This window comes from Mytilus galloprovincialis, chromosome 2, assembly GCF_965363235.1.
Source record: "Mytilus galloprovincialis chromosome 2, xbMytGall1.hap1.1, whole genome shotgun sequence".
NCBI classification, from domain to species: Eukaryota; Metazoa; Mollusca; class Bivalvia; order Mytilida; family Mytilidae; genus Mytilus; species Mytilus galloprovincialis.
The window spans coordinates 69,772,082-69,785,221 of record NC_134839.1 but is presented as its reverse complement, the minus strand read 5'-3'; the positions used below and the strand labels follow the sequence as shown (position 1 = coordinate 69,785,221).

At 31.2% G+C, this 13,140-nt stretch overlaps 1 protein-coding gene across 3 annotated transcripts in view; it reads left to right on the top strand.

Moving 5' to 3' along the window:
- Positions 1–13,140, top strand: part of LOC143064274 (carboxyl-terminal PDZ ligand of neuronal nitric oxide synthase protein-like) — a 93,170-nt gene that overhangs the window by 75,653 nt on the left and 4,377 nt on the right. For all 3 annotated transcript variants that reach the window (XR_012975211.1, XM_076237009.1, XM_076237010.1), the window contains 4 exons: positions 4,000–4,126; positions 6,781–6,905; positions 11,735–11,920; positions 12,804–12,950. Coding sequence is in view for 2 of the 3 variants with exons in the window: in XM_076237009.1 (XP_076093124.1) it covers positions 4,000–4,126; positions 6,781–6,905; positions 11,735–11,920; positions 12,804–12,950 (585 nt within the window). In the remaining variant the exon portion in view is untranslated. The remainder of the gene's footprint in view (positions 1–3,999; positions 4,127–6,780; positions 6,906–11,734; positions 11,921–12,803; positions 12,951–13,140) is intronic.

The following is a 13,140-nucleotide window of genomic DNA, read 5'->3' as shown; positions in this document are numbered from 1 at the left end:
TAATAACATTAGTTTAAGTTAATAGATCTTTATGAAATTTTATCAAAAGGTTTAATACCACAAAAGGAAGGTTGGGATCGATTTTTGGGATGATGGTCCAAACCGTTTTGGAAAAAAGGGCCCAAAACAAACTTTTTTCTAGTTTCAGGATAATAGCTTGTGTACAAGCATTTCAATTGCTCTGGAATTATACCACAATGTTTGAAAAACCACAAGTAGAAGGGTTGGATTCATTTTAGGGGTTATGGGGCCAAAATTTAGGAATTAAGGGCCAAAAAGGGGTCAAAACAAGAATTTTCCTAGTTTTCAGCCAATAACTTGTGTGTAATTGTATGGATCTCTCTGAAATTGTACCACAATGTACCATATAATAAAGGGGAGGCTGGGATTTAGTTTTGGGTTAATTGCCCAAAATATGTAGGAATTAGGGGCCAAAAATAAGGGCCAAAAAGAAGCATGTTTCTAGTTTCCAAACAATCATGACAATAACTTGTGTTTAGGTGTATGGATCTCTCTGAAATTGTACTAAAGGTTCAATATTACAAAAGAAAGCATGGAATTGAGTTTAAGGGTTATTGCTCCAAGGGGGGTTTCAAAAAGTTGGGTGGGGGGATTTTTTGTTTACCATTTTTTTAAGGGATTCCTTTTTCTTTCAAAATTTTTCGAATTTTGAATTTTGAAAAGTTTCAAGAAGAAATCTTCGATTGCACAGTATTGTGCAATAGATTTGTTAGATCTTTGACCACATTTTGTTGGTGACAAAAACCTATATTATGTCAAAATTTTTATCACAATCCAAATTCAGACAGTATCAAGCTTGAATATTGTGAACAAATTTGCCCAAACTGTTCAGGGTTCGACCACTGGGGTCGTTTAAAGCTGCGCCCTGCTGAGCACCTGGTTCTAGGTTTGTTTAATTTCGTATTATATGTTAAAAATATATATTAATCATTGTTTTTAGCTGTATCAGAATGAGATTTTGTGGATCAAATCAGTCAATCAAATGATATTCCTATGTTTCACTTTCAATGTTGACATTCTTTTCCTTATAATAACTGAACATGCATAATTCATGGATAATCCATCTTTAGCTAAAATTGAATTGATGATCACATCAATACTTATTCAATGAGGTGGAAATATTTACTTGCAAGTGAATAATTCATTGTTGACGTTTCTTAGCTTGTTTTGATAAATTTGAAACTAACTGGCTGCTAAAAGTGAATATGAGTTCACTATTTTTTTTTCATTCAAAGATTTGACAAAAGAAAATCATATTTTATTTTTAATATCTTGCAGCTTTTGCCCCTCTAAGAAAAAAGAAAACAGTTTTCAATGAACTTGATGCAAAATTAAGTAAAGTTAAAATCTCAGCTGTAATTGGAAAGGTCAATATTTCACAGATAGATAGTGATACCCTCAAGTCTGGTAATTTCTTTCAACCAGTAAATGTATTCAGTATCTTTAAAAACCAACAATCAAATGAATGGACTTATAGGAGATATGCAATCCAGCAACATATGTCTGGATTCTGGCCACAGCATGGATGTTCTGAATTTTTAGAACGATTATTGTACCAAACAGTGGCAAAGCCAGTGATCCTAGATATCGCAACTTATACTGTACTTGCCATATATATATCACAGTGTTAAACTGGTGTTAAACAGAAGTTACATACCACAAACTAACCTGTACTTGTTAAACAGATGTTTCATACCAATCATCTTGTCAAGATGAGTCTTTCTCTTCCAGATAATAATACACTTCCAAACAAATTAGAAGCCAATACACATAAAACTTACCATCTGTTTCTTCACTTTTATTATCTCAGCATCTACTTATATTTGATTATCTTTATGATTTATATTAGAAAATAAGAAATCATCCTTATTTTCACTTTTTTTTTACATACATTATTTATCTCAAGGTTTTATGTTTATAATGGAAAGGTGAAAACTGTTAAAATTAATTGTATGTGATAAAAGAAGACTTATAAAACGTTCTGTTAACAAATGTTTGAAAAATGGCATGTTGTCATGGATATTGGATACCAAAAACTTCTAAAAAGGTTAGTACATCCCATATCTATTTGGCTTTTAGTCAGTTAAGTTTTTAACATTGCATTATTTGCGTGTTTATTTTATGTAGATAATCATAGTGAAATACATGCATAAATAGCTTTTTTTTTTAAAGTCAGAAGAATATAAGAAATAAAGTTGATATGGTATAGAAGTCGTCAAGACAAAATATTTAGATTCAACTTTCTAAAATTTTGCCTTTTGGTATACAGACTTTTTAAGCTTTTACAATTTCATGATTTGTTTTCCTTCTGTGCATTGAAGTTCATGGGACATAGAAATACCAGGCATCTATTCATCTGGTCTGTAAGCTCTCTCATGTGTACAATTCTTGCCAGATTTTTATGAAATTTATATTAAAAGATTTATATCAGCTCTGTCTTGGACAAGTTTGAAAATCAGTGCCAAACAACTTAAAGAGTCATGCCCTTAAAAATATAAATTATATGGAAAATAAAATTGTAAACACATTCAAGCCTACATTTCAGTGGATTATTATGAAATTTGATCGTGTCATAGGTTTATCCAAGGATTTGTATAGTAACTAACTATACAAATCCTTGTTTTATCTCAGTAATGTTTAGGATAAGTTTGAAAGTCAGCACTGATAAATTATTTCAACAGGAGTTATGTCCCTTGGAAATCTAAATTATATAGAAAATTGGATTTTTAGCACTCAAATTGTGTACAATTTTGCCAGATATTTATGAAATTTACATGATAGGTTTATATCAACAATGTCTTAGTTGCCAGTGCCAATCAGCTTTTCTTAAAAGAGTTCTTCCCCTTGGGAATATAAATTATATTTCATTTTAGTAAGCACTCTCTCATTTACATTTCTTTTAGAAATTTTATGAAATTATATCAGGCTTAAATCTCAAGTCTTGAAATAGAGCTGACCAACTTATTAAGCCTGACTTATGCCCTTTGAAAAATAAAATTTACATTGAAACAACATTGAAATCAATCTCATGCCTACATTTCTTGTAGATATTTATATAAATCTGAAAGATCCCAAAAAACATTTTTTTTTTTTTATCTTATTACCCTTGGACATTTCAAACATGTGCAGCACAGTTACCTTAGAACATTGTAATTTTAGTAATTTAATTGTGGGAAAGACATGGTTAGAAGACTGACTTTTGGCATTGGATTATTCCACTTATGGTTAAAGTCATAAGAAACCTCAAATTAAAAAAATTATGCATATGTTTTTTATAACTAATTGGATAGTTTTCATTATACAACTTATGTACATATACTTTTTTCTGAGGAAAATTCTTTAATTTGTCCACATTTAGAAGAAGTTTACTGATTTTTAATTGCTACTTCCAGCAATTCGCCGACATATTTTCCGTATGCATAGTGACCTGAGCATAACCATCCTCGTAAAAAATCCGGTGATCGTAATACGCATGGATCTGTCATTAGAATAAACAAATTTCTGATTGTACATGTTAAACACGTGCTCCATACCCATGCTTTTTGTTATTTGTTTACTCTAAGCTGACAATCAGTAAATTTCGGCTTCAAAACACGGCATTTAATGAGCAGCCATATTTGTTAAATCATAACAGACAGAGAGAAAAAAAAATTGACGATTATATGATATATTTGCGTAAAAAATGAGAAAATCGTGCACGGAGGACTTAGTTTATGATATGCACATGCATCAAGAATTGGATAAACATTTTTTTTCACCACTCACTCGTTTCTTATGACTTTATAAGGTACACTGAAAACTAGGGGTAAACTCTTCTGGATTAGTCAGCAGTTCATCCTTCACTATTGAAACAAGTGAAGATGTCTTTATCAAGCATAAGAGGATCAAATAATGGCTATTGCAAGTGGAATATTAGAACTGTGGTCTAGTATAAGATACCCATACAGCTAAGTAATAATTGCATTTTAATTTTTACAGAGCCAAGCTATGCGAATTGTACGAACCATTGGACAAGCTTTTGAAGTATGCCATAAGATAAGTTTTCAGTCTGCCCAAGCTGATGACCAGTTGGCCAGTTTCCCTGATGGTTGTGACAATGAAACTTGTAAGTAGTATGGATTTGCAGGATTTACTTTAAAGGTTTATTTTTTTGTTTTACCAAATTCAGGTTCTCTGAAAGATAGCTTAGCTAGTTCCACCCAAGGATCAATATTTTTTTCACACAATTTCAGTCATTTTTAGATGACCTGAAAGTTTTGGTCCTTTTTAAGACTTGGTTCATTAAACTGATAAACAAAGTCACATCAAGGACAGGTAAGCTGAATCATATCAAAATTACACATGACACATGAGTGACACACAAATAAAATGGTTAAATAGAGTGACTTTAAAGGGGATGTTGGACTCAAAACTGAACAATATGTTCCATTTGATCTGTGAATAGGTAAGAATTATCGTACCTAGCCACTTTACCAGTTGAGCAAAGTCAATCAGTAGTGTAATACAAACATGTGGTTCTCATTGTCTGTGTTACATAACAACATATTAATTATATTGCTTATCACTACTGATTATTGGTGCAGAGTACCATTAACAAATGTTTTTACCGATTCCAAACTATTATTTTACTTTATAAAAACAATTTCCATGGCAACTGTGTATATGAATTTCTTGCAAAAAATTGAACAGCATGTCTTTGATATCACATAAAACTTCAAGCTAACTGATTTTGATACTAGTGCCAATTTTGTGGAATCTTAATTATTTAAGATGAAGACCGGTATAGATAAGATTTTGTAGATTCTGAAAGGTGTGCAAGAACATGGCTTTTATCTTAAAGAGAGGTCAGTTGTTTTAAGTTAATTGTTTATGCTGAAGTTTTAGATAAACTGCTGAAGTATAATTTTATTGATATATTTTTGACCCAGTTGTAAATAGATTCTAATTCAAAAAGATTAAAGATATTAACTAACATGTATTGCAATTTATCTATTTTATTTATCGATTCATTTATTAAATAAATGATTTAAAAAGAAAAAATGTTGGTTTGCTCATATCTGCATGTAGTTACATTTTTCCCCATCTTGCATAAATACATGCATGTATTGCTTTTCAATGACAATGGTCTTCTTTGTGCAATTTTGAGGTCAACACTGATTTTGCTTCTACAACTTGGAACTTTAAAAGCTACCTCTGTTCAATATTTCAGGAAAAAAATTTAATAGAGAATTCCAAAACAGCTGCAATAAAAGCTGATTCAGAATAAATGCTGTACATAGAAAATAGTGAAAACACCTGTTTGTACCACTTTTTGTCCTTTTACAGCTATGGATGCCGCCACAATCCACAATATGAACACCAGCCTTTATTTTTTTCAAAGGAAAATTATTGAAAATTTTATACAGATCAATCAGCTCTGTTATACTTCAGTTACTTGTAAAAAAATATTTGTGTCTTCAGACTTTAAAACGATGATGACACTTATAATATTTTTGTAGATATTTGCAGTCCTATTTAGGGGCAAAAGTCAGGAAATGGATTTTTATACATATATATGTCTATACTGATATTCTGTATGAATATTGGTCAAATTGTATCACATCTATTGGTTGTTATATGCCTAACTTTAAACACTTACAATGAATTGATTTTCCTGCCATATATACCTTTTCTCTAAAGGAGTAGGTCATGTAAGACCCCTTTTTGGCCCCAAAATATAGCAGTTTTACAGAATTATTCAAATGTAAACTTTTATTTATTTATTGAACAGTAGAATGCTTCTGCTACATAAATATGGGCTGTTTTTGACTATACAATGCACACATATTGGGTACTAGCACCATTAAGTCATGCTAAATTACTGAAATCTTCACAATTCTAGCATTTTAGTTAAATTTTAGACGGTTTTTGTGTAAAACGAAAGTGGCCGCATTCGTGTTCATCCTTAATATTGAAATGTAAGTTGTATTTTATGATAATACATAACATATATAAAGGTTGAGGATGAACACGGATGCGGCCACTTTCATTTTTGACAAAAACCATCTGAAAAGTGACATTTTTTGGCATATTTGGTAGATTTTTCATTTTTGAGCTTGAATCGGATCGTTTTTAATGACTAAATCAGTTAAAATCTTTAACATAAACTAATTGATTCAAATGAAATAGACAATTAAGTGTTTAAAAAGTGGTCAAAATCTTTCTTCAGATGAACATGAAATTTGAGGCCAAAATTGGTCCTTACCGGACTTACTCCTTTGCATTTGTAACTTTTAATTAATGCTGTTTCAACTATTCATGCATTTCTGTAACATCAGATTTTAACATTTTTACAGAAGGTTTGGTTAAATATGTTTAAATTTTATGCATAGTTTATTAATACTGTTAATTCAGAAATTTTTGCAATGTTTTAATTATTGGGAAATTTAATACATCAGTACATGTGTATTGCTAAATTATAATCTAGCAATTTCCATATGGATAGCAATGTTTGTTTGTAGCATTTCATGAAGTCCCGATAATTCATCTAAATTTTTTGTCGATTGTTCACACACTAACTAGCAATGATAAGTGCACACAAAAATTTCTGAATTTGCAGTCCTGGTAGGTATCTTCTTTTTTTTTTTTATAAAACTTAAATTGAAAATGGAAAATGGGGAATATATCAGAGACAACAACATAACTAAAGGTCAGAAGGCCATCAATGGGTGTTCTTATTATACTTTTACCAGTCACAATAAGAGATAATTTTTATTTTAGTGAGGAGTATGAAAGAAGGGAAGGATAAAAATAATCAACACAACAATTCCATGCCAATGTCTACACCGGAGAAAGCACTGAAACAAGCTCAAGATCTTCTGTATGCTATGGCAGCCAAAACTCCAGTATGTATTTTAATTGAATATTTGATAAAACAGATAAACTTATGTTTTTAAAGTGCCAACCATTTGGTTTGAGAAATCATATTTTCCCTAGTTTTCAAATTGATCTCTTCCTATCTATATGCTGTTATTCAAAAAAAAAATGTTTATGCTCCGCCACTTGGAAAATTAGGTATTAGGTAAAACCATTGACGTTCCGTCCATCCCATTTTTTTTCTGCACTCTAACTTAAGTCTACTCGTTCAAATTTTTGGCATTTGTACAAAATGCTAAGAACCAAAAACTCACAGTCAAAGGTTGAATTTGGGCAGTGAATCACTTACTGTTCTAGAGTTATGCCCCTTCATAACTTGGAAAATTGCAAATGTTTTTGATTTTGCACTTAACTAGCAGTGACATCAACTGCTCTCACAAAGTTTTCCATCTATTATAATCAAGCTTCAGTCCTCAGACAAATTCTTCTTTTATTTTTTTATTTGGTTAATGAATGACTTTTCTTCTTTTATTGACATGTTAGACTCTTGTTAAATTACACTAATTTTGTATGATAGTCAGAATGATAAAGTCCTATTTTTCATGGGTATACCACATCTGTCTATATCTATTTCAAATTAAGAGACTTTATTTTCATCATCAAAGATTAGTTTTTATATATTAAATGTGATTGAGCATTCTATAATTAGGATATGTCAATGGAATAAAACCTTAAAGCATGAATCAGATCAATATGTACCATATATCAATGGTATATCTTGTTGAATTCTTGTATCCAGTTGACCTTGACCAAAGGGCAAGGATAAAGACCTGAAGTATTTCCTACCAATAAGCTGCTGATGTATGAATTGGAAAAATATAATTAAGTCTTAATCTTTTCCAGCCTTGATTTAAAAACTAAATAAAGCCATTATTGGACTTTGTCCACAAAATTTCAATATTATAAATGGAAGTCTTTTTTAACAATTTTGCACAAATTTTTGACCAATCTAGGCTTATTGTAGCATCATATTGTCATAGCTAACCAACAACATTTCCATTTTAATATTACAATTTCAACCAGACTAATTGAACATTGACTCATTTTGCCAATAGCTATACCTAGTGATTGCTACTTATCTGTGGCCATTTACAAATTAGTTTTTACTTAGCTAGATTGTTTCAGTTTTATTATGTCTTTGAACTTTGCAACATATATTTCAAATCAAGGTTTTGACCACGGTTTAATAGATGTGAAATTGCACGCAGTGCATGAACACATACTTTTGTTTTTACTTGACCTAACTGAAGAGTGATCATGACCAAATGTCATTTTTTAGATCCATATTGCATGCTACTGGTATTCCATCAAACATTACGGTATAATGGTTTTAATACTATCTCATCATGTGACAGCCAATTTATGGAACCTTGATCATCAGTCTAACAACCTATGTATGATCTAATTTGCCTATTGTACCAGTTATTATATTAGCAGGAAATGTGTACATTACAGGGTGTTTATAAAAGGCTTTTTGGTATTTAGACTTACTGTCTAGGGATGCTGTGATGCTAAAACTTATTATAAAGCTAACAAAACATGAAAGAGGGTGGCAATATTGACACAAACCTCTAATATAAACATTACAAGCATAATAACTATATTAACTTCATGATAATGAGAATTGTCAGTGGTAATAATATCAATCTAATATTAACATTATTTGTTTATTGGGTTTGGTAAATCAGTCACATTATTTTAAATTTCCTTTTTATGCCAGGCAGTAGTGGAGGGGGCATTAAGTTTTACCCGTCTGTAAAGCGTCTGTATGTCCCAAAGTTGGTTTTCATTTTCTAACTTTAGATTGCTTCATCCCAAATGTTATGAAACTTCTACACAATTCTTATTAACACAAAATACAGATCAAGTTTGAAATCTGGTGGCATCACTTTTACCGTTCTTGAGTTATGCCCTTTACAATTGGAAAAATGGCTAAATTCTGTTCTCTAACTTTAGTTTGCCTCAACCAAATGCTATGAAACGTATACAAAATGCTTATTACCACAAAATACCGATTAAGTTATAATTTTGGGAGTGTCGTTTTAACCATTCCAGACTTATGCCCCTTTACGATTGAAAAAAATGCTCAATTTTTTGTTTCTGTTCATTAATTTTAGTCTTCTGCAACCAAATGCTATTAAACTTATACACAATGCTTACTGCAACAAAATGCAGATTAAGTTAAATTTTAAATGTGTCGCTTCAACCATTCTAGATTTATGCCCCTTTACAAATGGAAAAATTTCTGAATATTTCACTTCTGTTCTCTAACTTTAGTTTGCCTCAACCAAATGCTATGAAACTTATACAAAATGGTAATTACAACAAATACAGATCAAGTTAGAATTTTAATGGTGTCACTTTAAATGTTCTAGAGCTATGCCCCTTACAAATGGAAAAATTGCTATATTTTTGTTTCCGTTCTCTCAACTTTAGTTTGCCTCAACCAAATGTTATGAGACTCATACACAATTGGTATTACCACAAAACTCAGATCTGGTACAAATTTAGATAGCTTCTTTTTAACCGTTCTTCAGATATATATCCTTTCGAACTTTATATGATATGCAAGCATGGGCATCATCTGTGCCCCATGGACACATTCCCCATTTATTCTATTGCCAGTATTGGAATGGGATTTTCAACTTTGTTATCATGCCTACCAACCTGAATGGCACTTGTTTCTAAATAAAAAAATGTATAATATAAAATTATGAAATATATTTTGATGTGAAACTATAATATAAATCCATTTAAACTACATGTATTTAAAATTGCCTTGTTTCTACCAAACCGGTAAGGAACATGTAAACAAGTCCATTACCTATCAACAGATCCATGGGGTTTAAATAATATCATTGAGCTATATTTCACCGAAATAGAATTATTGTACTTTCATTTGTTGCCAGACAGATATTGTTTTCCTGTGAGGTAGATTTAATTGTGATACAGGGTTGTGTCATTTCTTTCACGTAATAATGAAATCAGGATCTGAATAATAACAAGATTTTTTAGGACATTTTCTGATAGCCAATAGTAAATTATCTATCCTTGTTGCAAGTCGGTGAACACCTGTGACCATACAGTTTAATTGTGTGGCTACATTGCCTTTAACAATAGTATTAATTGGTCTGTGACGTGAAGAGTAATAATTGTTCTTTATTTTGCTGACTTCACCCAAAATGTCTAGAAATTGTTACAATTTGTCTGGAATAATATTATTCCCCTATGTACAAAAAAAAATAAAATCTTTTTAGCTCATCTAGCCAAAAGGCCCACTGTGAGCTATTGCTATCACTTGGAATATGTTGATGTTTTCCATTACCCTAACAATACTCGTTTCTCTAAAACCATACTTGGCAACAAACATCCTTCAGGTGGTTAGTGTTTAAAATCTTACTTGCAAACTCACATTACTACAAGGCTGGCTAAAATTAGAATTGGATATTGTCTATTACATATATATTGAAAATAGGTCAGCGGCAGCCATGTTCAAAATCTGTAATTCATTTTTCCCAAATTTGTCAGAGGACTATTAAATTTATTAGGCTTAAATGAAGATACTCATGGTCCATTGGTCAATGATAGATTTTCTATGTTAATTTATTAATAGGTCAGTTTTTCAGATACATGTACTATAAACTATCTTTTAGTTGTGGAATTATTATGTCTTCAAAATTTCATCCGACTTTGACCACACTTTCTGGATTCATTGGTAATGTTTAGTTTATATGATATATGTACATTTGTTTGTTTGAAGTATATTTTTTTTCAAACAATTATCTATAATACTAAAATTACGAGGTCCAATTTGTCAGCCGTCATCACGTAAAAACGACGAATCAAAGAATTCAACTTTATATACAACTAATATAGTACAAAGGTGTAGATTAAAAATTACACCACTCCAGGCCCTTTTGTTTTCCACGTAATTAATATTGCCAATAATTAGGAAGTTCCAGGTCGAGTCCGATACCGATACCAATAGTATAATCACCTGTTACCTATTACCTTATCTGTATGTTCCGCATCTGACAGGCGCATCACCAAACGGTGTATTCAGGATTAATATGCTATATACACGGGTCATAATCACAGGGTTGACACTACTAAATTGTCAAATTGTTACCTATTGTAGTATTTTAATCCGTAAGACTTTCTAAGATAACAATACGAATACTAAAAATCTGGACTAAAAATAAAGTTTCAATTTGTTAGCGGGCATGACGTTTAAACAGCGAATCAAAGAATTCAACTTTATTTATAACTAATATAGGACAATGCTGTTGATTAAAAAATACTCCATTCCAGGACCTTTTGTTTTCCAAATAATTAATATTACCAATAATTGATAAGTTCCAGTTCGACGGGTTCAAACAGAAAGATTTGAAAGCAGAGAAAATTGTGTATCTTATAATCGGAATGACTTTATCAGATGACAGTACTAATACTAAAATAAGGCTTGCGCATAGTTATATACTTTAATTCAGTCACGGACCCGCGATATCACGGGTGTGTTCTAGTCAAATTGATATTTCATGACACAACTTTGGGTCACCCTATGGCCTTCAACAATGAGCAATGTCCATATCCATATATTCCTTAGAAATCCATATTTACATTTGTCCAGTAACTGTCATATTAGGTAGGATATTTGATACCTGATCTACATAACCATGCAGTGCTCCTCAAATTAAGAATATTTTTGTTTGAGTGAAGGCTAATCCAATATTGGTTGGAGGGAATCTTTGGTTGAAAAATAAAATGATATTAAAGAATGATTTTTTTTTTGCTGCAGGGAAAAGATCCCCCTCATTATGTTGAGGAACCAGAATCTCAGATTCCACTGACTACATATCACCATATACAATTACTGAGAGCACAGCTAGAGATGCAACAACACCAAACACAACTAGCTATTGCACAGGTCCATTTGTTAAAAGATCAACTAGCAGCAGAGTCAGCTGCTAGAATCGAAGCCCAGGTAAAGTACAACACTGCTGTTATATACATATAAGTGTTCATTAGTGCCAATGATACAACTCTCCATCCAAGTCACAATTTGTAAAAGTAAACCATTATAGGTGAAAGTACAGTCTTCAACACAGAGCCTTTGCCAAACAGCAAGCGATACTACAGGCCCCATAATCATTCAAACATGAAAACCAATTGTCTAATTTAAAAAAAAAAAAACCAAGAAACACTTATGAACCACTTAACAAAAGACAACCACAGAACATCAGATTCCTGACAAAGGACAGGTGCAAGTGTATAATAGATGTAGGACCTATAAATTCAAAAATATTGCATCAGATTTGTGGTGCAATTTTTTTCCCTTATGATTTTTAGGCAATGTGTGCAAACAATCTTTCTTTAATAAAGATATGCAAATAATATATGTGTTATTTCTATGTGATGTCATCAGGCATGGTAGCTTTCTTTCATTATGTCATTCAAAGAAAGTAAAGAAAATTTGACCTCATAATTGAATTTTGACCAATGAACAACTGAGATCAAATGAACAACAATTTGATTATATATATAAAATAATAATAATAATAATAATTAACCAGTTGACAGGATTATAGTAATATATATATTTATATTGTTGGCACTACTTATTTCCTTTCTTCACCACAAAGTAAATTATTGGAAAATAGGATCAAATTTGTTAGAAGTTGTGTTCTAAGTTGATAATGTAATCTTTGTTTTAGTTTGAATCAATTCCCCACTGGGATATATGATTTATTTCAACATGAGATAAACTGCTTGAAGATTATAAAAAAATTTGAAAGATCAGATACTGTAAAACTAATTACAACGTAACATTAAGATTAATTACTCAAGTTAAACTATGTTATTTCTAGGCACGTTCTCATCAACTTTTGGTGCACAACCGTGATTTGTTGGAACACATGGCACAGTTAGTTACGAGAATACAAGAGTTAGAGGTCAAGGTAAATGGAGTCTCTACATCAACGGAGAACTTGCTGCCGCCTTTTTCACAGCTGCAGGTAAATTTAAATTTAGTTGGTATAATCATAGTGAAGAATTGTCATGAGTAAGATAAACAAAATATAAATCACAAAAAAAACAACCTTGAAAGAGCCAAATACGAAAATCATTAAATTTATTGCTGAATAAAGTACATGTAAAAGCTTCAAAATAATAAGTGTTGCAAAAAAAGTAGTTAAAAGACCTCTT